Consider the following 26621-nt stretch of genomic DNA (forward strand, 5'->3'; position numbering starts at 1 on the left):
GTTGGCTGGCATCACCGACTGGGTGGACGTGAGTTTGAGCAAACTCTGGGAGATGGGGGAGGACGGGAGCCAGGCGTGCTGCAGTCCGTAGAGTCAGACACGACTGAGCGACTGAACGAACAAGGAGAAGCTTCTAGCGTTTGTCCGCAGAGCCCAGAATAATGACTGACCAGCTCCCTGTCCACCCCACACTCCCGGTGTCACTCAGAAGTGGCTCCATCTTCCTCCTGTCTTTCTGGAATTGAAGTTTTCCAAACTGGTAGCAGAAGCATTCTTTGTTGAAATTCACTCCCCTTGGCAGTCCTCCAGGGCAACGCGGCAATGCCTATTTATTTGATTTAGCTTTTGTTTGGTTAGCCTTGTATTTCGTGTGTTTTGCTTTGTGCGGTTCTTTTTGCCCTCCCCAAATTTTCATGTTTAAATTCCTTGGACTTCATTTCTATTTATTTTGCTAGCTGGCTTCATAGTATTGCTCCAAGTTGTTTGCTTTAAGCTATCACAAAATGAACAGCCTTAGATTAATTTGTCTTTTTTCCCCCCACCGAGCCTGATCATAGCATGTGAACCAGGAGCACTTTTGTTAATGGTTTAAACACAATGGCCTTTGTGGTTTCCCCTTTGTCACAGGCAAATATTGCAGCACAGAGCCCCCAGTTCTCTCTGTTTACCTCTTTCTCCCCTGGATGTTTATCGGTAGGCTCATGTCAGCTTGACTTTTCGGAATCCTGTGTTTTTCTCCCCTCACTGTCCTTCTTCCTTCTTTTCCTCCTGTGATAAAAACTCTAGAGGCAGGCTCTCACGTCTTCCATGAGAAGCTTTCAAAACCCGAAGTGACGAGGGTGTTCAGGAGACCCCTCTGCTCTGCGACTGCGTTGGGCACATTGTGCGTAGCTTTCAAGTCAGTGACTGAAACGGAGAGCCTCTCTGGATATTCGGTGAAGTTTCCAAATCCTCCTGAGGCCCCTTCTTGACCGCGCAGTCCTCACCTCACGCTTACTAAGCACTGGGCCCTCTCGTCTTCTCTTCGCGCCCTGATCACTGGACTAGGTGGGTCCGCCACGCCCTCCTCTCCCCTCAGGTTTCTGTCTGTCTTTGACTTGGAAATAAATGTTCGTCTGCCTTGCAGACACTGGGGATGAATCAAAGCAAAGAAGACTGACACCGCCCTGCCTCCTAGGAGCTTAGCATCTAGTTGGGGAGGTGGGTGGTTAGAATCCAAGATGGTTAATCCTGAGGGATGACTGCAGAGCATTGTGGGAGTATCCCAGAAGGTTGCTGGATGCAGGCCGGGGAATGGGAAGCAAGGCTGACTTCAGGGGAAGTGATGGCCCATGGGAGGCCTGAAAGATGGAAGTATAGCCAGAAGGGATAGAGTGTGTTCTACGCTGAGCATATCCACCGAGCTGAGTAGGAGAGCTTGGTCCTCTGAGTGACCAGAATCGTCAGCTGGCTGGGTGGGGCCAGAAGGATAAACGGAGAGCGATGAGACCAGAGACGTGAGCAGGACCAGGCCATGAGGGGCCGCGTGAGGTGCTGAGGAGTTTGAAGTTGACCCTGAGGATATTGGGAAGGCATTGAAGTGTTTTGAGTAGAGACGCAACAGGATTGGGTGTGTGGTTTACCGCTGTCTTCCACTGCATGATGAAGAAGGGAATAAGATGCGGCAGCAGTAACCTCTGTCTAGATTGGTCCTGGCGACTCCCATGCAGATGCGCCTCCTGAAGCCCACAGAGTGTGTCCAGCCCCGCACACCCAGCTCCTCATGCTTTCCTGATTGGCACCGAGGCTCGTCCCAGACTCCAGCTCCCCTTTTCCAGCTTCCTGTCTTGACGGCCAGGACTCCACTCCTGGCCAGTTCTTGCTCTAAGGTAACCGTGTCATGCTGGGCGCCTGCATACCACCATTGCTCAGAGAGTCCATTGTCTTACCTACCAACTTGGATCTCCTGGCGTTTGGGCATCTAGCCTGAGTTCACAGGGTTCCTTTGACCCCTGAAATTCATCGCAGTTTGCATTATTGCATCTTCCTGCCCAGCCCAATCAGACCAGATTGGACGTGCCCCCGAAGAGTCCTCCTGGCCCTTTGTCCCACAGGTAGTTGGGTAATCCACATACTCCACGCCAATCCCCTCCCACCCCCGTATAGGACAGTAAACGTGGGGAGGTGGACTGAAGTCAGATGAGTCGAACTGGACAGGAAACTTTGGGTAAGACGTCTAGTGTCTCTGTTTCCTGACAGTTGTTAAGAGAACCAACATCGCAGAGTTGTTTGAAGGATCGAATGAGCGGCTGCATGTACAACAGGCTTCTTGTCCCACTGTAGGTGCTCACTGTTTATTAATTCTAGACTGAGAGAAAGCAGCAGCAGAACATAAAGGAACTTTGACTTAGGGGCAATTTGCCACAGACAAATAGGTATTCATCTTCAAAGGGCCCAGCCTCTTCCCTGTGGGTCATCAAGAGATGACAGTAATAATTCTATGCCCTGCCCAGTGTGGGTACTGACCATCCTGGCTACGTCCCAAACCTGAGGTTTTAGTCTGTGTTGATTTTGTTCCAGAAATTCTCTGAGTTTTCATGAAATTAAATTAGCTTTGCATCTCATCAATTATGCTTTATTCCAAAAGACAGTTAACGATGTTGGCCTCAACTAGTTTAGGCCTCTTGGGACCTGCCTTTCCTTCTTAATAGAAGAGATAATAACAGCTATCAGTTGATAAGGCAGGAGAAGACAACTCTGCCGATGTATTAGTTCACTCCACAAATATCAATACTTGCTGGGTGCCATGCACGAGGCGCTGAGGAGGGTCCCTTCCGGGCTATAGGAGCAAGTCAGACAGGGACCGTCTTTTAGAGAGTGACCGTAAGATGAAGTAGAAAATGCTGCCTGCTATAGAAGAACAGGGAGATGGGAGGCTTTAATTCCAGCCAGGGTCATCCAGGCATCCAGCAGCCGTGTTAGGGTTTGGAGACTTCCCAGAAGGAAGGGCACCCTGCAGAGAGGAGCGAGGGCAGAGCGGGCGGCGGGCCTGGCGCGGGACGCCACGCAGCCCTGGGTGTGACCCTAGAACCAGCGCACGGTGCTTGCTGCCCTCAGCGCTCTTCCTGTCTCAACTGCGGTCCTCCCCGGCCTATGACACGGCCACTGATACCGCCCCCACTCTGCAGACGAGGAGACTGAGGCACGCAGTGGCCAGGTCACTTGGGTCAGATCACAGTAGCTGATAGAACTTGGCCTTGACCCAGACAGTCTGGCTCCACATTGGAAACACATCGTGCAAGAGAGACTATGCCCTGTCCCTTCTAGACCCTCCCCAGGTGCACCCTTGAAAGGGATTTTGAATCTCTTCATCAGTCACATCTACTACAATTTATGTATTTCAAAGGAATCATTTTATTTAAGGGCCTTTTGTGGTTCAATTTCAATAGAATAAAGATCTAGACAGCACATAAATTTTCACAGTCAAAAACAGAGCTCTATAATCTATGGCTGTAACCCTTTTCATGAACCTAAACAAGCTAACTGGTACACCCTTTTTATGAAATTCCCTGATTTCTGGCAATTTAGTCATAAAATCTTTTGATAAAAAAATATAAAAACCTCATATTGCAATGCTATAAAATGTGGCTGCATTAATAGCAAAAAAAAATCTATTTTAGATTGTCATGAATTGTTTAAGCATCATGATGAGAAACATTTATGGCTTAAATAATTGAAGTGCGTGTTTCTCAGAATCCATCTACTCATCTCAACCTTTTGTTAGACCTTCAGACAAATCACGGAACTGCCTGGCCTGAGTCTCTCGGTGACTCTCTCTCCTCTATCACAGGATGATGGGATGTGCGCGGTGCTCTGGGTTAGCTGTTCAGACTCTGGTCTCACGTTCTGGGGAATTGACTTAGGCAAGTCTGTTAACCTCCCTGGACCTCAGTTTCTTTCCTAGCTTTAAAATACCTCGATTCTCTGTTTCCATACCTTTTGTTTAATTACCCTTTAAAGACAGTTACGATGAAGAGCGCAGTGAGGCCGTCACCACAGTGAACAGAAGGACACGCAGATGACCTGGGCGTCAGTTTCATCAGTCATCATCAGCTTCATCACCAGTTTCATCATCATCAGCTTCATCCAGCAATATTTAACACGTGTTTACTAGGCTCTTGCTGTGTACAGGATAAGTGTTTGTGTTTCAGTCTCCAGCATTACTGATAACTGCAGCGTTAAGTTCTCAGATTTACTTGGAATTTACCTTCTCTCAGTTTCCCGACTGCTAATGTATCCTTCATGGCTACATCATTACTGCAGAATCTTACTCTCTTCTTTAATCTTATTTTCTTATACCCCCAACAAACAAAGCAAAGACAAAAACTTTCATCTCAACAGGATCTTTAGTATGTTGCAGATTATTATTAGACCATATACAATACTTTTCTTTCAATTTTTTCAGTGTAAAGAAGCCCCTTGTCAACCCGCTGCTTCTTGGGGAAACCCATAGCCATCAAAATGTTCACATCTAATCCAGATGGATCAGCTGACATGCTAGGTTTAATGGTTTGTAGTGATGAATTTGTCATAGATTTGAAGACCTCTCCAGGTTGTAAACTGCCCAGATTCAAATGCTCTGGAAAATTTACAGGGACTGCAATTAGAATAGAAGTGTGTTGGCTTATCTCAGTTATATTGGAAAAAACAAAAATTCCTGATAGGTGTATCGGATAATCATAAGTTCACATAACAAAAAAAAGATTGATTGGACAATTTGTCAGATATAAGATGAGTAATAACAGTGGCCAAAATAGGTTACTTTCCCAATGCTTTAGTGAGTGCTAGCATTGCCATTATTTCATTCAGTCCTCACAGTGACTCAGTGAGTCACTCGTCACTATTACTCCTGTTTTACAGATGAGAGAACTAAGCTTAGAGAGTTCTCAAAGCCACACAGTTAATGCGCAGCTGAAAATGTTTCAGGTTGTGTATCGGTCAGCTTCAGTTCATCATGTTTAAATCAAACGTCTTTATCCTTGTCTTCAGGTCAGCTCCTTCTTGCTATTTCTGTCAGTGATACCACAGTTTCTTCAGCTTCATCCTCACAGTCATTGATTTTTCCTTTTTGGTCCTTGTTCTAAATCCACCCGGTCACCACGTCCCTCTGCTTGTTCAGTGTCTGTCTGCTTCAGCCCTCGTCCCTCACCCCACCCAGGGCTCTAGGACTCGCATCTCAGGTTCTGAGGCTGGAGGCCCATTTGTTCGTTTTTACTGAAGTGCAGTTGGTGTGCAATATTATGTGAGTTTCAGGTGTCAGCACAGTGACTCTGTGTCTCTGCACAGTATACGCCATCGTAAGCTGCTGCCAGACGATTTCTCCGATCCCCTTTGCTATGCACCGTCTCCTTGTGGCTTACCTGTTTTATACGTAGTCGTTTATATCTGATAATCCCGTACCCCTAACACATCCTCTCCTTTCCCCCGCTTCTGTACGGTAACAAGTTCTCTGTATCTGAGTCAGCTTGTGTTTTGCATATGTATCATTTGTGTTATTTTTTAGATTCCACATATAAGTGATATCCTACACTGTGTGTTTGTCTTTCTCTGACTTACTCACTCAGCATAATGTTCTCCAGGTCCATTTGCGTTTCATTCTTTGTGTGTGTGACTGGGTAATATTCCATTGTGTGTGTGTGTGTGTGTGTGTGTGTGTGTGTGTGTGTGTGTATACCCGCCACATCTTCTTCACCCATTCATCTGTCCATAGGCAGTTTGCTCCCATGTCTTGGCTATTATAAATAGCGCTGCTCTGAGCATCAGGGTGTGCGTAGCTGTTCAGATTGTCGTCTTCACTTTTTCTGGACGTGTACCCCCGAGTGGTGACTTTTGGTTCTGTGAGGACCCTCCACCCTGCTCTCCGTAGGGGCCGCCCAGGTTGCTCCCCTGCCAGCCGTGCGCCAGGCCCCACTCTGCTGTCCGCTCCAGCCCTGGTCGGCCAGGCTCTGCCTCCGTCTTCAGGTCGGCTGGCTGCCCTGCCCCTGCTCCCCAGCTCTCCCCTCCTTCAGGATGGACTCGTGAGCTGGCCCCACCGTGCTGGTCCCCCCTCCCCGGGTGTGCAGGGCGCTCCTCTCCGGGGTGTCGCCTCCCTGCTCTGCGAGCCTGGCTGGCCCTCGGGGTGGGGTCGGGTCCCGTCCTCTGTCCCGTCTCCTGGTCAGCCCACTCCTCCGTGACTGGGCCCTTTGCCCGGCGCTTGCAGACCCTCAGCTGCCGCCTCCCGTGCTGCCTGCCTTGTGTTGCTCTTGCTCTGTGTGACCTGTCTCTCACTGGTGCTCCGGGATGGAGACCTGGCCCCCAGCCCACACCCCGCCCCGCACAGCCGTCTGTGTGTCGTGCAGGTCCCCGTGCCCTGTGTGCACGCGTGAGGATGGTAATTCCTGTGGTCGTGATAGCCAGTCTCACATCAAACTCAGGGAGTCTGCAGACCGCTCACAGATCCAACGAAACCGCATCACTCAGAAGCCCGACCCCCTGGAAGCTGAGCATGCGCGTTCACAGATCACAGTGGTCAGGCGTTTGCATGGATGGCCACACCCACTCCTCTCCCCCCAACTGCTGGCTCTGGCCTTTGCAAAGCACCTTGGCTCTATGGCCATCTAGAAGTTTATTTCTGTCTCTTTGAATTTGAGCTGACCTTCTAACTTTGACCAAAGATCAAAGTAAAACAGCAAATCATCAAACTTGAAAACTCTCCCACCCCACAAAGGATTCCATTGGGAACCATACCTTTTGCCCCATTAGCCTCTGAGTTTTCGTCCTGTTGTTGTTCAGTCTCTAGGTTGTGTCCGAGTCTTTGCAGCTCCATGGACTGCAGCACACCAGGCCTCCCTGTCCTTCGCTATCTCCTGCAGCTTGCTCACACTCATGTCCATTGAGTCAGTGATGCCATCAAACCATCATCATCTCTAAGTTTTTGTCCTACTGTGTACAGATAGGAGATGTGGTTTGAGATGCTTCTTTTAAAAAATATTTTATTATTTGTTTTTTACTTTGGGTATAGCTGCTCTGTAATGTTGTACTGGTTTCTGCCGCACGGAGAAGTGACCCAGCGCTCCCGATGCACACGTGCCCTCTTCGTGGATTCACTTCCATTTAGGTCCCACCGGGCCCTGAGGAGAGGCTCTGCCGTACGGCAGGTTCTCGTCAGTCATCTGTTTTACACCTAAGATGCTTCTTTAGCCGCAGTCTTGCTGCATCTTAAATTTCTACACATCAATAGCAAGGGTCTTAAAAGCAGATAATAGCTTGTGATGACCGGCCAGCCTCTGATACCGTGGTTCGGTTTTGTCTCTCCTAATTTCCTGAATGTAATCCTGGAGTCTCCTCTTGCCTTCTCTCCTACCCACTGTATGGAAACAAGCCCTGTATTTGCCAAACAGCAAATCAGCTTCTCCCTCACAGTATATATTTCACTTCTGTGCTACTGCTGTATCCCAATAACATTTTCTTTCATGGAAAATGACCATTGCTTCCAGGAGTATATGACTTTTTTTTTTTTTTCCAAATGCATGATGTTTTTAAAAAATGAAACTTCATTTCAGATAAAATGATCTTCAGTTTTATAAATGGAATTTATTTTTATGGTTCTGTGGCTGTTCATCATTTTAAAACCTATTAGTGGTAACAGGTCAGCTTGAAAAATGAGGAGTTTTAAATTCAGCTTGGGATACCTCGTGATAGATTCCAAAACTGTGCCAGTAAAACTGTGTTTGAATGATTCTTGAATTTATTTTTTAGGCGATAGCTTTTTCCTTTAAGTGTGTATTCGGGCAAGCACAGTTATTCAGATTCTAGTCGACACGTAAGACAGCCGGAGTCGCGTGTAACACAGATGTATCGTTCTTGGGGCTTTTACTCCGAACGACCACCTAGAGTGTTGTGTCTCCTTTTCCCGGCTGAGAGGAGGAATCGCATCTTACAAGCGTTTTATTCCACACTGTGTTCATATTGCCTTTCACCTCTTACTGATTCTCAGACTCCAAGAATACCTGCGACATACTGAGATAGTTCATATCGTTGCTAGAAAAGTACAAGGCAATTTGGATAGAAAATAATGTTGATAGCTGTAGGAACAGAATACAGCTAAATCAGTGCTGACTGTAAAAATAGTGGAAGGATTTGCTTTTAGTTTTTGATGGACTGGGTCAGTGTGATTAAAAATCTGTGAAATGATAGCCTTCACGCTGCAGTGGGGTCAGCTCCCTTTCTAATCTGTACCCCAAATACTCCCTTGTTTGCTGCCGCCCCCCACTTTTAAGTAAACGTGATAGTCAGGACTTTGAATTTGGTAAACTAGGGAATACGTTTGTTGCATTCTTTGAAAAACCCTTGACATTGAGGGGTTTTATATTGAGCAGGCACATTCTCATTAACTCATTCATTACAGGGTTACTGAGCACCTACTGTGTGCCTGCTACTTTCTGGCTGCCGGGGCCAGAGCTGTGAAGAAAGCAGAGACGTCCCTGCTCTGCAGGACTCACAGGCTCGCTGCAAGCAGGCAGTCTGACTGCGGAAGCAGCAGGCTCCCTTCAGGTGCCCTGGGGAAGGTGACGCCGAGCAACAGCTCGCTGACTGCGGGGATGGGAGGCACGGGCGGGCCTCTGGGGGCTCAGGTCGGAGTGTGACCTAAATGGTGAAAAGCTGACTGCCGTCTGGGAGGAGCCGCCCTGCAAGAGGAGAGCAGCTAGAAAGGCCCTGGGGTGGGGCTCAGCTTGGCGGGATTGAGAAAGGACAGGAAGACCGGAGAGGCAGGGCTGCAGTGAAACTTGAAAGGTATTTTTGTTTAATTAACTTTTGTTGGAGTATAGTTGCATGTGCAGCAGAGTGAACCCGCTATGCGTGTACATGTGTCCCCTCTGCTTTGGGTTTCCTTCCCGCGTAGGTCACTGCAGAGCCTCGGGCAGTGTTCCCCGAGCCGTACGGCGGGTTCTCCTTAGTCATCTGCTGTATGTTCAGTGCATATACAGTATATTATATATATATATATATATATATATATATATATATATATATCAATCCCCGTCTCCCAGCTCATTCTGCCCACATCCTTTCCCCTGGGCTCCATGCGTTGGTTCTCTCTGTCTCCGCATGCTATCTATTTATGTTTCTGTACGTTGTAAACGGGGATGACGAGTTGAAGAAAGACGGAGTCCTCAGGACGTTTCGGTCTCTGAGCATTCCCCGGATGTGAAGTCGTGCTTGTGTGGTGTAGTATCCTCTCCTGGATCCTCACCGTCCTCCCGTGTTTCTTTTAATTATCAGGTAAATACCATTCAGCAGGTACTTTTGAATCCCCACTGGGCACGAGAGCCTGATGAGCCTACTGGGCAGTTGCAGATGGCTGCAGCAGAAAGCGTGGCCAACTTTCACTGGAAAGCAGCTTCCTGCATTGTATCTGTTATTTCAGTCGGTGATCACCTACCTCTTATTTACTTGCCAACATCTTATTTATCCCTAGGTTACAAATTGTAGCATGCAGTAAGGACTGAATATCTCATCTAAATGTCAGTGATTTGTAATGTTAGCATGGTCTTCATTTGTTCCTCCTCATTGGAGACACAAGACAAGAAAAAATGATTTTGAGGCTGGCTTGTGCATCAGGCCAAAAAGAGTTTCCTCTTTTCTGGAGGAAGGAAGTTGTTAATAATTAACAACTTGATAAAATATATGAAAGTTTTAAAAAAGAAGACACATTCTCTTCAGTGAAGTAGCACAGATTTGCAGACTCTGTTCTATTATTATGGTGGTGATTCAGAGTGTCTCGTTTAGCCAAGGGAATCAGGAAATAATACAGATTATCTCCTTTCTGTGCAGCTTCAGACCATATGCAGTCATAATATACTGACTGAAAATTTCCACTGAATTTAGCATTCTAGTGATTTATAAGACACTGAAATGCATTGCTTGGAGTAGTTATTGACTCTTCCTTCAGAGATAATAAAACGATTTTGTTGCTTTTTTTTTTAAAGATGATAGTTTAGGTTTCATTCTGGCAAAAGTAAAGTTCTAGAGAGCTTTCCGTAGTTTGCTACTAGTAATTCCACTCCTTGGATCCTTGTCTTGCTCTATCCTTTCTGACTCTCACTGATTCTGTGGTTTAATAGATTTTCCTCCTGTTTAGAGTAACACTTTAGAAGCCAGCACTCCGTTTAGTATCCATCTCCAGACGGGCAATCCTTCTTCCCACTGGCTTGGTTCCAGGGGGTCTGGAGAAGAGCTGGCCAGGCCTGATGGACAGGGCAGGCGCCTTCAAGCAGCTCTCGGAGCGTCTGCGACTCCACGGCTTGTTCTCCTGTCAAAGTGTCTGTGGTAGGTTAGTGTGCACATGTGCACGAGTGTGTGTGTGTGTTTGAAATACTTGAGGCTGAAAACAAGGTCTGTATACACTTTCCTCCCAAACTGAGAAACGAGCCCTTCCATTCCAAATGTGGTCGAGAAGCCCTTGGTTAACCCTGCCTGGCTGCATTTCCCTTCCTCTGCCCCAGTGATAATCACTATTCCTGAATTTTTTAAATCATTCATATGTGTCTTTGTATTTTATGATACAGATTTATGTATTTTAAATAATGCATAGTATTATTTTTTTTATCTCTCCGGCTGACATAAATGCAAATTGCCTTTCCTCTTATACATTTTAAAGACTCAGCCCCCTTGATAACTTTTACATATTTTTCCTCGCTGTATAGCATTCTGTTGAAGCCTGAGAGGGCAGAATAACCAGAGCTCTCTTTTGTCATCTAGAAGAAATTGAGAAATAGATGCGAATGATGGAGAGCAGTAGATACAGATATCAGCTCTGCGTTTGTGAGACAGCTCTGCGCGAGGGATCAGCTTGCTGGAGCACAGCCAGAATTAAATATGTTCACCCTTCTGATCACAGGCCGTGCAGTCAGCCTGGGACCCCCATGGCACTGGGGAGCAGAGTACTGTGTACACCCCCCCCCCCACCCCTACAGTCAGGAGGCTCTTCCAGAGAGAAGAAGGGGAGCACCAATTAGATGAGTCATTTCTCCAGGAGGGACAAGTGAGGAGGTTCAGAGAGCCTGGGAGCGTCACTCCAGAGGAGGTCCCTCAGCGTGGAAATAGACGGGGGAAAGGAAACTTCTCCCCCAGAGCATTTTTCCCTCCTGTGTGAGTGTCCCACGATTTATGGATCCAGCCTCCTGTTGGCAGGCTCGCCGTCGTTTTCACAGATGCGCTGCCACGGGTGCGCCTGCAGCTGCCTTGCTGTGCGCACGCGGGCGCGGTCCTTCGCGCACGCACCTGGGAACGGAGCGGTCGGGCCGCAGACGTGCCGCCCTGCGGCCTGACTTGCTTCCTAAGCGGCCTCGCACATTCCCTCCTACTAGCGCGTCCGAATTCCTTTCTGTCCACAGCCTCATCAACACTTGTCACCCAACTCTCTAGTTTTGGCCAAGCTGACGAGTGTGAGATGGCCTTTATTACCATTTTGATTTCCCTGATTGCTAGTCAAGTTCAGCGTCATGTCTGCCAGCCTGTTCTGTCAGTTGCCTGTTTATATTGTTGGCCCACATATAAATATTGAGTTGTCTCTTTTAATCTGTAGGGGTTCTTTATATATTCTTAGTACTAATCCTTTCTCATTTAAGTACAAAAAATCTTTACTTATTTGAGGCTTGACTTTACTTTTTTTTTTAATAGGGTGTCTTTTGATGTGAATCTGGAATATCAAAGGGCTTTCTGTTTAGAGATCTTGACGTGTCCCAAATCTAAATTTAACTAGAGAATGTGGGTAGTGTCACTTAAGCATACTAACAGGGTCTTGTGAATTTTTGCCTGTTGAAGTATTTATATTATTTTTGAACAGCTGCTAATTTTTCTTCCCTATTTTAGGCAATTTGAACACTGTTTCTGGAGGATTTATGTTACTTTTCAAATTCTTTTACACTATAGAATTTGATGTTGAATGTTTAAATCTTAATACTTAAATTATAATTTTTTTCCCTCAATATAGCTAACATGCTATACTGCAAGATACCTCTGATCTACCAGAAAGCAAATTTATCTACTATCTGGAAACTCTATGTGTGGAATTCTACTTTTCATTTTAACTAATCCTATGGTAATGCTATATTAATGCTTCATTCTCTCCTCAGAGCTTGTGAACACTGGTATTATCCAAAGGCAGTTGAATCTGGATTAAATACTGTGCCACTTATATAAGGAAATTACATCACAATTTTGTTAATTCTTGATACGCGTAGTTCCTTACAGGGTTACAGATTTTTACCAGTTAAAAGATTCTTTGAGGACACTTGTTCGGTCTCTTCGTCTTACGCACGTGGGGTAAAGAGCCCGCCGCGGTGCGCACTCAGATGGGCGTGAGGAGAGGTTGACCCCGAGGCCTCTCTAGCCGAGTGTGCCGTCTGTAGCCGGGACGCCTCAGAGGACCGCGGGGGCTTCCCAGGCGGCGCAGGGCTGGGCGCTGCCTGCCAGTGCAGAAGGCTCGAGAGACCCGGGTTCAGTCCCCGGGTCGGGAAGATCCCCGGAGGAGGAGATGGCAACCCGCTCCAGTAACCTTGCCTGGAGAACCCCACGGGCGGAGGGGCCTGGCGGGCTGCAGTCCGCGGGGTGGCGAAGTGTCGGACACGGTTAAGTGCCTGAGCTCACCCGCGGAGCAGAAGCGCACAGCCTGGGTGGCTTAGCCCGCGGAGATTGGTCCCTCGTCCTTCAGGAGCCCGGAAACCCGAGAGCTGGGTGCTGGCGGACGCGTGTCCGCTGAGGGCCCGCTCCGAGGTCCGTGGACAGAAGTCTTCTCAGCGTGTCCCGACGGGGTGGACGAGGCGGGGGGCTCCCTGGGTCCCATCTGTGGGGCTGTAGTCCCACGCGTGAGGCTGCACCCTCGGGAGCTGAGCACCCCCATCGCCCCCGCCTCCTAAGACGCGCGCGCCGCAGGTGAAGTCCCAGCGTGGGCACTGCGGAAGGATGCAGACCTCTAGTCTGGCGTGTGTGTTACGGAATCATGACTTTACCGTCTGTTTGTGGGTAAAGTTGGGGTGTGTTTCTACAGCTGGATTTCCTTGACTGAGAGCTGTCAGTGCAGTTAGATTTTTTGTTTTTTTTCAGTTACTTAGTACCAGAAGAACACTTAATCAGTAAATTAGCTTCCATAAACGGGCTTTATGGAAGTAGTATATACTGTTTTCCTTCCTTGTTTAACTAGTGGTTACATGCTAGTTTTTCCAACAGGGTGTGTAAATAAGTTAAGTGTTACAGCAAATTATTCCAAAGTGGCATAGTAACAGTTTTCATAAACTAAAACTATGGTACACTAGTTTAAATATGTAAAGATGTAAGTTGGTAAATGTGTGTTCTTTACACACATTAGTTCTTTACAATTTTTCCACACATGGATATTTTCATTAAAAGTAGTGTGATTAATGATAAAATGAGTACATTCAACCCAAGAACTAAAATATAATCATTAACTCACATACACCCATGTGCTCCTCCAGCCTGTCTTCCTGCTTTCCTCCAAGAACTACTGTCCAGAATTGAGTCTTTATTATTCTCTGCCTTAAAAATACATACATACATGTATAAGCACACACACACCTATGTATTTTCCTAATGTTTCGTTTTCCTCATCTTGTTGTTTGGTCACAGTCATGTCCAATTCTTTGTGACCCCATGGACTGCAGCGCGCCAGGCTTCCCTGTCCTTCACTGTATCCTGGAGTTTGTTCAAACTCGTGTCCGTTGAGTCAGTGATGCCATCCAACCATCTTACCCTCTGCTACCCTCTACTCCTTTTGGCCTTCAATCTTTCCCTGCATTGGAGACTTTTCCAATGAATCGACCCTTCACATCAGGTGGCCAGAGTATTAGAGCTTCAGCATCAGTCCTTCCAATGAATACTCAGGGTTGATTTCCTTTAGGATGGACTGGTTGGACCACCTTGCAGTCCAGGGGAGTCTCAGGAGTCTTCTCTAGGAGACTTCTTCTCTAGAAGAACCATAATTCAAAAGCATCAATTCTTCAGTGCTCAGCCTTCTTTATGGTCCAGTCCTTACATCCATACATGTCTACTGGAAAAATCAAAGCTTTGATTAGACAGAACTTTGTTGGCAAAGTTATGTCTCTGCTTTTTAATACACTGTCTAGGTTTGTCATAGCTTTTCTTTCAAGGAGCAAATGTCTTTTAATTTTGTGGCTGCAGTCACCATCCACAGTGATTTTGGAGTCCAAGAAAATAAAATCTTTATCTTAAAACTATCTAAAAAAGTGTCAAATTTAGGTCTTTTGTGCCTTGTTTTTTTCTACTCATAATATATTTCTAATATTTATCCCTGTTTTGTGTATAGTTATACTCATTTTAAGTATATTTAACATCCCATTGCATGAATTTACCATAATTTATCTGTTTTCCTGTTGATGGGCATTTAGTAATTGCCACACAAAAAATTCTGTTTATTTTTGCTATTACTCTTGATACTGTATGAATAATCTTATATCGTCACTCTTGGTAGCTGTGTGCAAGTGTTTCTATTTGATATGTACTTAGCTTATAAAGTATACAAATATTTCCTTAGTGCCAAAATATTATAATACCAAATGATACTTCCAGATCATTTGTGTTAATTTACACTCCAGTCATTAGTGTGTGAGAGAGTCTGTTGACCTGCATCTTCTCCAGGACTTGGTATTGTCAGACTTCTTAATCTTTTCCAGGGGAGTAGGTATGATAACTCATTGTGGGCTTGATTTAATAATGATTCATCTATCAGATCGCTTCATGTTTGTTACATATCTGTATATTGTAGATATGTCCATGGTTTTCACCCACCTTTTTTTTCTGCTGCATTTTCTATTGATTTGAACATGTTGTTTTTTTATATATGTTCTTGGTACATATATGTTGTCAGTTCACAAATATATTCTCCCAGGTTGTGACTTGTCTTTTCACTCTCTTCAGGTATGCCTTTTGAAATATAAATCAAATTTCATTTGGTTGAATTTGTGAATTGTTTTGGTTGTAGAGTGATAGTGTGTTACTTAAGAAACCCCTCCTTATCTCAAGTTCAGAGAAATACTCCTGTTTTCTTCACAGTTTTTAAAGTTTTGCCCTTGAAAATTTAGCCCTTAATTCTTCTAGGGTTGATTTTTTAAACATTTGTCTGTTTGGCTGCGTGGGGTCTTAGGTGTGGCACAGGGCGTCTTCATTGCCCACGTGGATCTTTCGCTGGAGCGCGTGGATTCTCTGGTTGTGGCGGGCAGGCTTTTGTAGTTGCCCACGGCAGGTGGGACTTTAGTTCCCCAACCGAGGACTGGCACTCATATCGCCTGCATTGCAAGGCAGGTTCTTAGCCACTGGATCACCAGGGAGGTTTCTAAAGGTGGTTTTTGGGTATGGCTTAAGTGTGTGAGAACCTAACTTCTTTTTTCTTTATGGATAGCTGACATTTTTCGCTCTCTTTATTGACTGTGCCTTCTTTTCTCTATAGCTCTGCCACACTGCCTTCATTTATGAATTTTCTATTATGTTTCTCTGGTCACTTAACCTATCCCAACACCAATACCACACTGTCCTCATAAAGCCTTGAAGTCTGTGGGGCGAGTCTCCCTCTTTACTCCCCTTCTTCAGTGGTGTACTAGTTATGAGCTCTTTGCTTTAAATTCCAGAACTGGCTTATTGAGCATCAAAAACCCTGTTCACATTTTAATTAGGATTGCATTGAGTCTAGAGATTTTTCTGGAGAATTGATGTCTTAACAATATTGTCATCCTATCCATGAATATGGTATATTTTCCATTTAATCAAGTATTCTTAAAAGCCTTTCAGAAAGCATGTGCAGTTTTCTGCATCATTCTACTACCAGTATCATCATCATAATCCTGATGGTTCTCGCTTTAGGGAGCACTCTAGGGATCCCCTATGTGCCAGGCCTCATTCTGTTACTTTGTGTTCGGTCTTCCCACCAACCTCATGAGGTGGTCCTCCTAACATGTGATGTTTTACACAGGAAACTGAAGCACACAGAGGTTAATTGACTTGCCCACGATCCTACAGCTAGTAAATGGCAGAGGAGGAGGTTTAGTTGCTCAGTCGTATCTGACTCTTGTGACCCCATAGACTGTAGCCCACCAGGCTCCTCTGTCCATGGGCTTCTCCAGGCAAGAATACAGGAGTGGGTTGCCATGCCCTCCTCCAGGGGATCTTTCTGACCCAGGGATTGAACCCAGGTCTCCCACGTTGCAAGCAGATTCTTTACCAGCTGAGCCAAGGATCCCTAGATAAAGAGTTTGTGCTTTTAATCACTACTCTATATTGCAAACAGGTTTTTCTGTTCTTGTGTTAGATTTATTCCTACATACTTACAGGTTTTTAAAATCAAGCTATCATTGACATGATGTTATGTCCATTTGAGGGGCACGTGGGTTGGTCTGATATTTACATATTGTGATGTGATTGCCTCTGTGGCATTAGTTAGTCCTTCTATCAGGTCACTTAAGGATCGTTTCTTTTTTGTGGTGAGGACAATTAAGATTTAGTCTTAGCAAATTTGGAGTTTATAATATGATATTTTATAGTTTTTGTTGCTATTAAAATGGTAGCTTTTGAAAGATTATTTTTAAGCTGCTTATAGAAAAAATTAAATATAAATGCAATTGATTTTTATATATAGATCTTATAACCAGCAACCTTGTTAAGTTTATCTGTAGATTTTTGAAGGTATTTCTAAGAAGATTCTGATACCAGTGGAAAACAGTAACGTTTTCCTCCTTTCCAGTCTCACATCTTTAATTTCTTTTTCTGGACTTACTAAGCTAGCCAGTACTTCCAGTGATAGCATCTTGTTCCCAAACTCAGGGAGAGAGCCTACACCTTTTTCTCACTTATTTTGATCATAGCTAGCTGCAGATGTTTTATAACTATGTCCTATGTCAGATTAAAGAGTTTCTCCCTAGTTTAGTATAAGAGTTTCTGTCAAGAATGGGCATTAAATTTTATTACATGCTTTTTCCTTATCTATTGAGATTTTTTTTTCCCTTCAATCTGTTAATATGCTTAATGGCTCATTAGTATGTGTGTGTATTAATGTAAACGCAATTTGGTCATGATACTTTTTTTATACACTATTATATTCAGTTTGCTAATATTTTACCTGAGACATTTGTGTGTATGTGTGTATGTATGTGTACTCTCAGTATAGGACCACATTAAAATAAATCCGTAGATTGAAATTTTTGTTCCTACTCAAGGTTTGCTTAGATTCAGGCTACAAGTCTATATGAGGGCAATCAGTAGCCATAACTTTTAAGAGATAGCTTATCATTTTTAAAAAACTTTTACTTGTTTGCTTAAGGTAACTTTCACGTTACCTTTTGGAGATAAGCTTAATGTGGGAAAGTTATCCAATGAGATGATCCGTGCTGTGCAAGCCCTGAATCTTGTCTCCTGGACTCTTCTCCAATGAAGCCACCAAACCAGGGCCCAGGTTCGGATAGGGACCAGCACCCTCACGGCAGAAGTGGCCTTGGGGCGCTGCAGCCTCTGAATCTGAGCTGCCTTAAGAGTGTGGCCTGCCCCCACTGTCTTTTTAACTCAGTGCCTTTAAGGTAGTTTTGTTTTAGTGTCTTACTTACAGTTTTTTCCAGTGGGGGAATTGATCTGACGATCCAAAAACAGACAGTCTTCATGAATTATTAAGTACTTTTTCTCTTGAGCTTTTCTTTCTAAATTCTCTTTTCCAGATACTGATTTTTTAAGACAGAACATTAGATATATTGGGCAGAATATTGGATTTATTAAGTTTTGGGAAAGACTAACCACTTATTTGTAAGAGATGATGAAAATATACAAAATTAGTGATCCATTGCCACAGTTTAGTGATTCTGGCATTTCAGTTGTGCTGTATCTTCTATTGCTATTTGAAGGATATGTCTGAGTATTTCTGAGCTCTTAATGTTCTTGTCTTGAATATCATTTAGAAAGATGTAACAGCTAAATATTTATTTTCATGGGACATAAAAGCATGTTATCAAGAAATACTGGTATAATTTAATGAACATGCTATTGAATTTCAACTTTTTTATCTTATCTATTACTTATGAAAAGAGACAATGCAGTGTTTATTGTCATCAAGGTGTTACAGCTAAAAGTCACTTTTCGTGAATGTGATTTCCAGATTTATTAAAATACATGTCTTAACTATAGTTAGACCCAATGTAAGATAATTGCTTATAATAATCTATTTCTGAAAATGTTCATGGGCCCCTAAGACCACCACTAGCTTTGTGACTCACTAGAGAAATTCAACATCTGACTGTCCTTTCAGCTAGAATCTGTTGCAGTGAAAGAATACGAAGCGGAATCAGCAAAGGGAAAGGCGTGTGGGGCTTGGTCCAGGGGACCCAGGGGCAAGCCTCCGAGGGTCCACTCTCACCCAAGTCACACGGGACGTGCTTAATTCCTCCAGCAAGTGGTGACATCATGTGTGAAGCGTAGCCAACCAAGGAAGGAAGCTCCTCAGAGACTCAGCACCTCGGGTTTTTCTTGTGGGGTGACTGCACCACTGTTTCCGGCACGGTGATCCACTCCGATGCCTTAGTGTTGGGGGAAGGGCCAGCCAGGAGCCATCCTTGTAAGCAGGACGACCGAGCCGGACTGCTGTGTTAACTCTTGTCTGCCCATGGAGTTATGGCTAAATTTACTCCATGGCAAAAATAAATAAATGTTATGTTCTTTATTCATTTCATCCTCACAGCAACCATTTCATAGATGAAACTCAGAGAGGTTAAGAAACTTGTCCAAGGTTGCATAGCTAATAAGTGGAAAGTCAAGATTCAAACTCAGGCTTCAAAACTCATGATTTATTACTCTAGTAATTTTTTGAAATTATTTTCATTTTGTCCAACCTCATGGATAAGATGTTTTATGCATTTTCACACAGCCATGATTCAAAGAAATTGTCTTCATATAACCTCTTTTAACCTGCAGTGTTTTTTCATGGCTTTTAATTTTCAGATTTGGAAAATCATTCTAATTATCACATGCAAGCCTTTCCTGATCTTATAGGCTTTCCTAAGCCTTTGTGTTTCTGAGTTAGAGGATCCGAATGGTTTTTGTTTTTCCATTTTCCTACAGAAGGCTTGTCTGGTCTTTGGCAACTAATTTTAGTTCCACTATTCTTTCTGTGGTCTTTCCTGGTGGGCCAGTGGTAGAGAATCCACCTGTCAATGCAGGAGATGCAGGTTTGATCCCTGGCAGGAAAGATCCCCCAGAGAAGGAAATGGCAACCCACTCCAGTACTCTTGCCTGGGAAATCCCGTGGACAGAGGAGCTGGTGGGCTACAGTCCATGGGGTTGCAAAAGTTGGACACGACTGAGCGACTAAATAGCATTCATTCTACAGCTTCTTTCAGTAGAACTGCAAACAGGGAAGATTTCACTGTACCGTGGCTTTTGAACAAAAACAGGACAGCCTTTTCTGTTTTATTTCCTTCCTTGTAATTCTCATGGTGTTAACCATATTGTCTACCTTAGTATATTAGACAATGACGTAGATAATAGTCTTTAAATGCCCCTAAGATGGCCATCTGGGATATAGCTATTAACTAATAGAGTTTGCCTCTCTGTCAGTCAACTTTAGATTATTTTTTTTCTGGTTGAAATGAAGAGATCCACTGTTCACTATATCCATTCCCAGGAGAATACATTATAGCTTCAAGAAAAGTTTGAGTGTTAACACATGCGCTGAAATATGATACAGATGTCTAATGTCTTACTGTAATATTATTTTACTGTTCATAGTCACCTGCTTTTTTGATCCCTGCATAAGTTTTCTTGCTTTATTCCATAACACCTGTTCCCAAGAATATATTTACAGTCTGTTGTCTTTTCTAAATGGTTGGCACATATGTTAGGAAAAGGTTGATTTTTATTGGTGTTGTTCAGTAAAAACCTTGAGGATTCCTTGTTATTTTATTTTCCGTACTTCACTGAAAAAGTACTTTACTGATAAAGTACTTTTACTTTATCTCAGGATAATATCCAAGTACTACTTTTACTGGAACATCAGGTAAGAAGTCAAGCTGGAGGACTGAGGTGTGATACTTTCAAGAGCTCCTGGATAGGAAGCAGTGTACTGTTAGTTTTATTAATAACTTTTTAAAAAGAATCGTGAAACTTTTAAATTTCTACCTGATGATGTGTCCTTTATTTCTGTAGGCTTGTAGAGCTCATGTCTATTTCGTTATGCTTCCTCAGTCTCACTCATCTTGTTGGTCAAGACATTTGCTACCTTCTATTCCGAGTCTTTGCACCGAGGTTCCTTGTTCAAACATTCCATCTTTAGAGAGGCCTATTGTATCCAAAGTGGCTTCAGCTTATCCCTCCTTCCCCCAACAATAAATCTTTACTACCCAGTTTGTATCACTCATGTTACTTACTAATCTCTGAGACCGTTCGCTCACTGTCTGTTTCTCACCCTTGACTGTGAAGCTCCATGAGGGCAGCATTGTCTCTCGTCTGTCTTGACTTCCTCTGGATGTTCAAGTTACCGCAAAGCACATGTTCATTTAGTTTTTGTCTGATGAATCAAAGAATTAATTTATTAAAGATGGGCTTTCCAGGTGGCGCTAGTGGTAAAGAACCCAACTGCCAATGCGGGAAACAGAAAAGATGTGAGTTCAGTCCCTGCGTTGAGAAGATCTCCTGGAGAAAGAAATGGCAACCCACTCCAGTATTCTTGCCTGGAGAATCCCAAGGATGGGGGAGCCTGGTGGGCTATAGTCCTTGGGTTCGCAAACAGTAGGACACAACTGAAGCGACTTAGCACACACCCACCCACAGAAAGTAAGTTATTGGTGTTAGATGTGATATTCAATCTTTACCTATTCATGTGCATCACAGTTTCTTTGGGTTTTTTTGAACTTGAGGAGGATATCCAGACTGACCTTGGATTTAGGCTCCAGTGATTAACTAATTAAAAAGTTAATAATGTGTATATTTAATATCTAAGCTTAATCACCCTTTCTGATTCTTCGGACCTGAAGATTCTGTATCTGGTGTAAATCATGACAAAGAGCTCCTGCCAAGTTTCAGGGTACCATATACATACTTTATTTTTTTGTGTCTTTTGGAAATACTTTAAACACAGAGTGGCATAGATAGTAATATAACGTAACACTTGCGGTCCAGTTGCTTAGCTTTCTCCAATCTACTTTTGCCATATTTGTTTCAGATTTTTTAAAGAAATATATTACACAAAGAGTTGAAAACCTTTATGCATCCTTCCCTGATTCCTTAACCTTTCTTTCTAGAGAGAACCATGGGATCTATATTTTGGTTATTTGTCAATCTTGTGCATGTTTAATACAATTGCATAGATATTTATTCCTAAACAGTCCACTATCTTGTTTTGCATGTTTCCAAATGTTTCATACATAATATCATAGTATGTGTAATCATGACCTTGATTTTTTTCACTCAGCATCAAGTTTTGGAGATTCATGATGCATGTTATCAATGAGCTGTTATAGCTCCTTCATTGTCATTGCTACATAAAATCCCATTAAAAGGCAATGCTACATTTTATTTATCTATTTGCTAGTGGATGGGCATTGAATTTGTTCTCAGTGACTCATTATTGCAATTAATTATGCAGTAGGTTTTCTTGTATCTTTCCGTCTGTACTAATGTGCAAGAATCTCTCTAGGGCAGTGTTTTACAATCTCTTTTACCTTCTTGCATTCAGAGACAATGAGAGTCTTTACAAAAGCACATTTCAATGAACAGGCAAGTTGCTTTTGGTTGAAGGCAAACAGCCTGCCTGCCCAAGGGACTTTGGGGCTCAATCTTGCCACACCTGCCAGCCATCTGTGGCAGAGTTTGGGGAAGCTGTCTTCTGGAGCAGGAGTCTTTGTAGTTCTCTAAAAGTATTCTTTAAAACTGTGCATTTCCTTGTGCATTTTTAGATTGATGCTAAAACTTGTCAAAGTAAGTTTAATGGTTGCAAAGCATATAATTTCCAGTGTATTGCAAACATTGACATTTAAAAATAAAACTGTTATGTCACTCTTAAATGTATTTATTGAGTACATACCACAGTGATTTGACACTCATCATTTTTCTTTCAAAAATGTGTGAACAGAAAAATACAATAAAAAAAATGTGTGAACAAGCATTTAAAATTATGTGAAAATGTTCTTTACCAATTTGAAATTTTACACCCTTCCTTTCTGAACTCATATTTCAATTTTTCTTCCCCCACGAAGTTTCTGCCTTCAGTTCAGTTCAGTCACTCAGTCATGTCCAGCTCTTTGCGACCCCTGCGCTGTAGCAGGTCAGGCTTCCCCGTCCATCACCAACTCCCGGAGCTTGCTCACACTCATGTCCATCGAGTCAGTGATGCCATTCAGCCATCTCACTAGGAAGTTTCTTCCTAATGGAATATTTTTTTCATCTTTTTGGCTTTCACTGCTAGTACTGTAAAGTCAGGTTTATTAAGATACAGTTTACAGATCATAGAATTGTCCATTAATAGATGTATTATGGTCTTATGGGTTTTGATAAATGTATACAGTTGTGTAACCAGCACCATAATCGACATATAAAATATTTCTATTCCTTTCAATTCCTTCCCTATACTCAGTCTCTGGTACCACTGATTATTATTATTATTATTGTCCCTATGTTATTGCCTTTTCTAGAATGCCATGTAAATGGAATCATACAATTTGTAATCTTCTGTATTGGGCTTGTCTCCCGTAATATAATGCACGTGAAATTCATCCATGTCATTGCACAGATCAGATTAAATCATTAGTCGCATTCTGTTGTACGGATGTACCAGTTTATCTGTTCATGGACATTGGGCTGTTTCCAGCTGGAGTGATTATGAATGCTGCTGCTGTGTAGACATTTGTGTTCAGGTTTTTATTTGGATATTTACCCCCATTTCTTTTGAGTTAAGAGGTGTGATTTCTGAGCCACATGGTAGGTGTACATCTGATCTTGTAAAGAAGCTGGGACGCTTTTTCTGAGCTCACTTCACTTCCGTTCCCACAGCAGATGTGAGACTCAGGTGCTGTCCTTTGCTGGCACTCGGTGTTATTAATTTTCTGTTTTGTTTTTATTTTTAGCCATTTCTAATAGGTGTATAATGGTATCTCACTGTGTTTTTAATTCATGCTTCCCTAATGACTAATGACTCAAACAATGGTTTCTTGTTCTGTTTGCCATCCACACCTTTGTAATGTAGGATTTGTTCAGATCTTTGCTTGTATTTTAATACTTTTTTAAACTACTGAGTTGTAAGAGATTTCTACGTATTCTAGATGCAAGTCCCAGGCTATGACTTTCATTTTCATTTTCTTTTAAAGATAGAAGTTCTTTATTTTGATGAGATCCAATTTATCATTTTTTTAGGATTCATGCTTTTTTTGGTCTTATTCTTTGCCTAATGAAAGTGTGATGGTTAGTTTTAAGTGTGACCCTGGCTAGACCGTGGTATCCAGTTTTTCGTCAGACACCAGTCTAGATGTTGCTGTGAAGATATTTTTAAGATGTGATTAATGTTTAATTGATTTAATTGGGACTTCCCTGGTGGCTCAACAGTAAAGAATCCGCCTGCAATACAGGAGAGGTATTTGATCCCGGGGTTGGGAAGATCCCCTGGAGAAGGAATGGCAGCCCACTCCAGTGTTCTTGCCTGAGAGATCCCATGAACAGAGGAGTCTGGCAGGCTGCAGTCTATGGGGTTACAAAAGAGCTGGGTGTGACTTAGCACCTAAATAACATAGTTAAATGGTAGACTTTGAGTAAAGTAAATTACCCTTCCTAATGTGGGTGGGCCTCATCTAACCAGTTAACGTCTAAAAGAAAAAGACTGAGATTCCTTGAGTAAGAAGGAATTGTGCCTCTAGACTGAATTCACACTTGAGAGACTGTAATTTCAACTCTTCCCTGACTCTCTGTTATTTTTCCTCGATCTTTATATTTGTCTATCCTTGTGCCAATACCACACTCTCTTAATTATATGATTCTATAAATCGTGATATCTAGTAGTATAAGTCCTACAGCCTTATGATTTCTTCAGAATTGTCTTGACTGTCCTAAACTCAGTGCGTTGCCTTATAAAATTTCAAGCTCACATTCTTAACCACTATTTCACTGCTCCATAAGTTTTATTAGCTTTCATTTTAATGAAATAGTCAAGAGAACCAAGCCAATTGACCCCAAAGCCTATATTCTTAATAACTACACTTACAGCCTCTCAATAAGCCAGAGTTTATAGACAGACATAACGTATATTTTTATCACTTGTTTTCATTTTTATGTTTTTCTTTTTTTATGTTTTTATCATTTTTTAACCATTTTCCAGTTTGTTATTTTGTTTCTACTGTTAATTTTCAACTTATTATAAACCACCTTCAGTAGAAAAAAATGGAAGTGAATTCTCAGTTTAGGATCAGTTTGAAACATGGAAGGACTCTTCGACTGTGATGTCAGTTAATCTGAGCCCTTTCATCTGACTGTGCAGTCTGTTACTCTAGAGAAAGGAGTCATACAAGTAAATATTAAGAAGGGTATACTTGCAAAGCTTAGATTAAATAGAACTAGAAAAGTATTAATAGGTCAGATGTGAAAGAGGATATACTAATATTAACATGTACACCCAAACATATCTCCGACATATCTGATAGAGCAACTTTGTTCTAGAGAGTTTATCCTTAATGAATCTTGCTTAAAACTTACTCTGTAACTCTGTAACATCCCTGTATTATAATAGGAGAATCCTCACCTCTTTCTTTTTATAATTAGGAAAAGCAAGACCTTATAAGGTTATGTTCAGAGTCAGTCAAGCTGAATATCAGGTAATCCTATGTCATAAACCCATTCACCCCATACTTAGAAATCATTGTCTCCAGGAACAATAGGACCAGAGTCTATGAGCCTGGCAGTGTAAGGCGGCCTGCAGGGGAGCTTGGTTTGGTAAAGTGTGCACTCTGTGTTCTCCAGATGTGTTTATTCAGGCCCGTGTGTAAAAGAAAATCACAGATACATGTAAGTCATTGATACGCGTTTGATTTTTTGTTTTGTTTCTTGGTTTTCTGGGGGAACTTTCTGTTTTGGGCAGCTTACCATAGCTAAATTAATTAAATGCAGTGTAGCTCATTGAAAAATACAACAAATATAAGTTGGATAAGTGGAGTAGTTTCATAGAATTATACCATAATCAGTATTATAATTGCTAAAGTATCAGTAAGACGAGGCAGAGGGCAGAACAGGTGCTATGGTCCTGAAAAAACCAATGCCAACATCTGGAACAGAAAAAGTGATTAAAGGAAAAAAGCAGGAAATGACCTAAATTTCATAAAAGAAGAGGTATCTTTCTAGTGTCTTTAAATACAAAAGAAAGAAGCAAGACAGAGTAGACTAAAGTAAAAATAGTCATATGATCTGAGCCTGTCCACCAGAGCTCAACAAAACAGTGGAAAACAGAAGAACATGGGGCTAAATACTGAAAACAGTAGTGATTGAGTACTGATCAAAGGACCGGAAGATGGGGGGACGTATTTTGGCAAAAAGAAAAGTCAAAAGAAAGCAGAAAGTATAGTTTAGGTCAATTCCAATGAGGTAAAGGAATAGAGGAAAATAATACCAACCAGACCGTCTTCTCAGATAGTGCATGCATACCCTAATGTGATGCACACTGCTTAGCAACAAGCAATTTAAAAAAAAAAAATGAAAAAGGAAGTACAAAAAGTACTTAAAGAGACATATGCCTTGTAAAGTACTCAGGTACAAGGTGAAAAGGAGACAAGCCGAGATGAAAACTGAATTTAGACCTTAAAGAAGGTTAACATAAATAATATTCACATTTGTTAATTGTCTCTTAGGTCAGTTTTAAAAAACAGACACTGGGTTGTAATAACCATTAAATAAAATAGTTGTCCAGAGTAGACCTATGGATCGCTGTCAAAAATGTTCTCCATACTCTTTGTGTGAAACATTGAAAATAGATTTAGATATTCACATGGTTTAATATTTTAAGAAAGTATATTTTAATTCAGTATGATAAAAACAAATCTGTGAAAATGATTTAGGAAGGCATTTGGCTATGATTTCCATCTTTCATTTTCTTATTTTGGATATAAGTTGTTGCTTTGTACATATTTAGTACTTTATTTAAAATATTTAGAATAGCAGGTAGCATCAAACATGTTTGTAAAGTTCAAAAGCACCTTTATGTAAATAATAGCTTCTAAAGGCCAGTAGACGCATTTCAAAATAAGCAAATAAATCGATTCCGCCCATACTCAGCAGTGAAAATAGAACACATTTCAATATATAAATTTAGATTTGACCTTGAAAACACTGAAAGCATTACAAACCCCAAATACCACAGTTGCCACAGAATTCTTCTGGTGAAAGACTACTGTCTCTAAATATTCTTCAGAGTCTGTCTGAACTGCAAACTAGAATTTTCCTTCTCTCCTTTGAGAGTCTCAAGTTGTTTTCCTCTGACCCACGTAGGCTGAGCACCAAAGAATTGATGCTTTTGAGCTGTGGTGTTGGAGAAGACTCTTGAGAGTCCCTTGGACTGTGAGGAGATA

At 42.4% G+C, this 26621-nt stretch overlaps 1 protein-coding gene across 7 annotated transcripts in view; it reads left to right on the forward strand.

Moving 5' to 3' along the window:
- Nucleotides 1-26621, forward strand: part of EFCAB11 (EF-hand calcium binding domain 11) — a 241774-nt gene that overhangs the window by 45532 nt on the left and 169621 nt on the right. The window contains exon 6 of one of the 7 annotated variants that reach the window (XM_061156454.1): nucleotides 26542-26611. The exons of the other annotated variants lie outside the window; for them this stretch is intronic. Within the exon in view, the coding sequence (XP_061012437.1) occupies nucleotides 26542-26596 (55 nt within the window). The 3' untranslated portion in view covers nucleotides 26597-26611. Of the gene's footprint in view, nucleotides 1-26541; nucleotides 26612-26621 lie in introns of those variants that run through there. 7 annotated transcript variants of the gene reach the window in all.

Source organism: Dama dama, chromosome 12 (genome assembly GCF_033118175.1).
Source record: "Dama dama isolate Ldn47 chromosome 12, ASM3311817v1, whole genome shotgun sequence".
In the NCBI taxonomy this organism is placed as follows: Eukaryota; Metazoa; Chordata; class Mammalia; order Artiodactyla; family Cervidae; genus Dama; species Dama dama.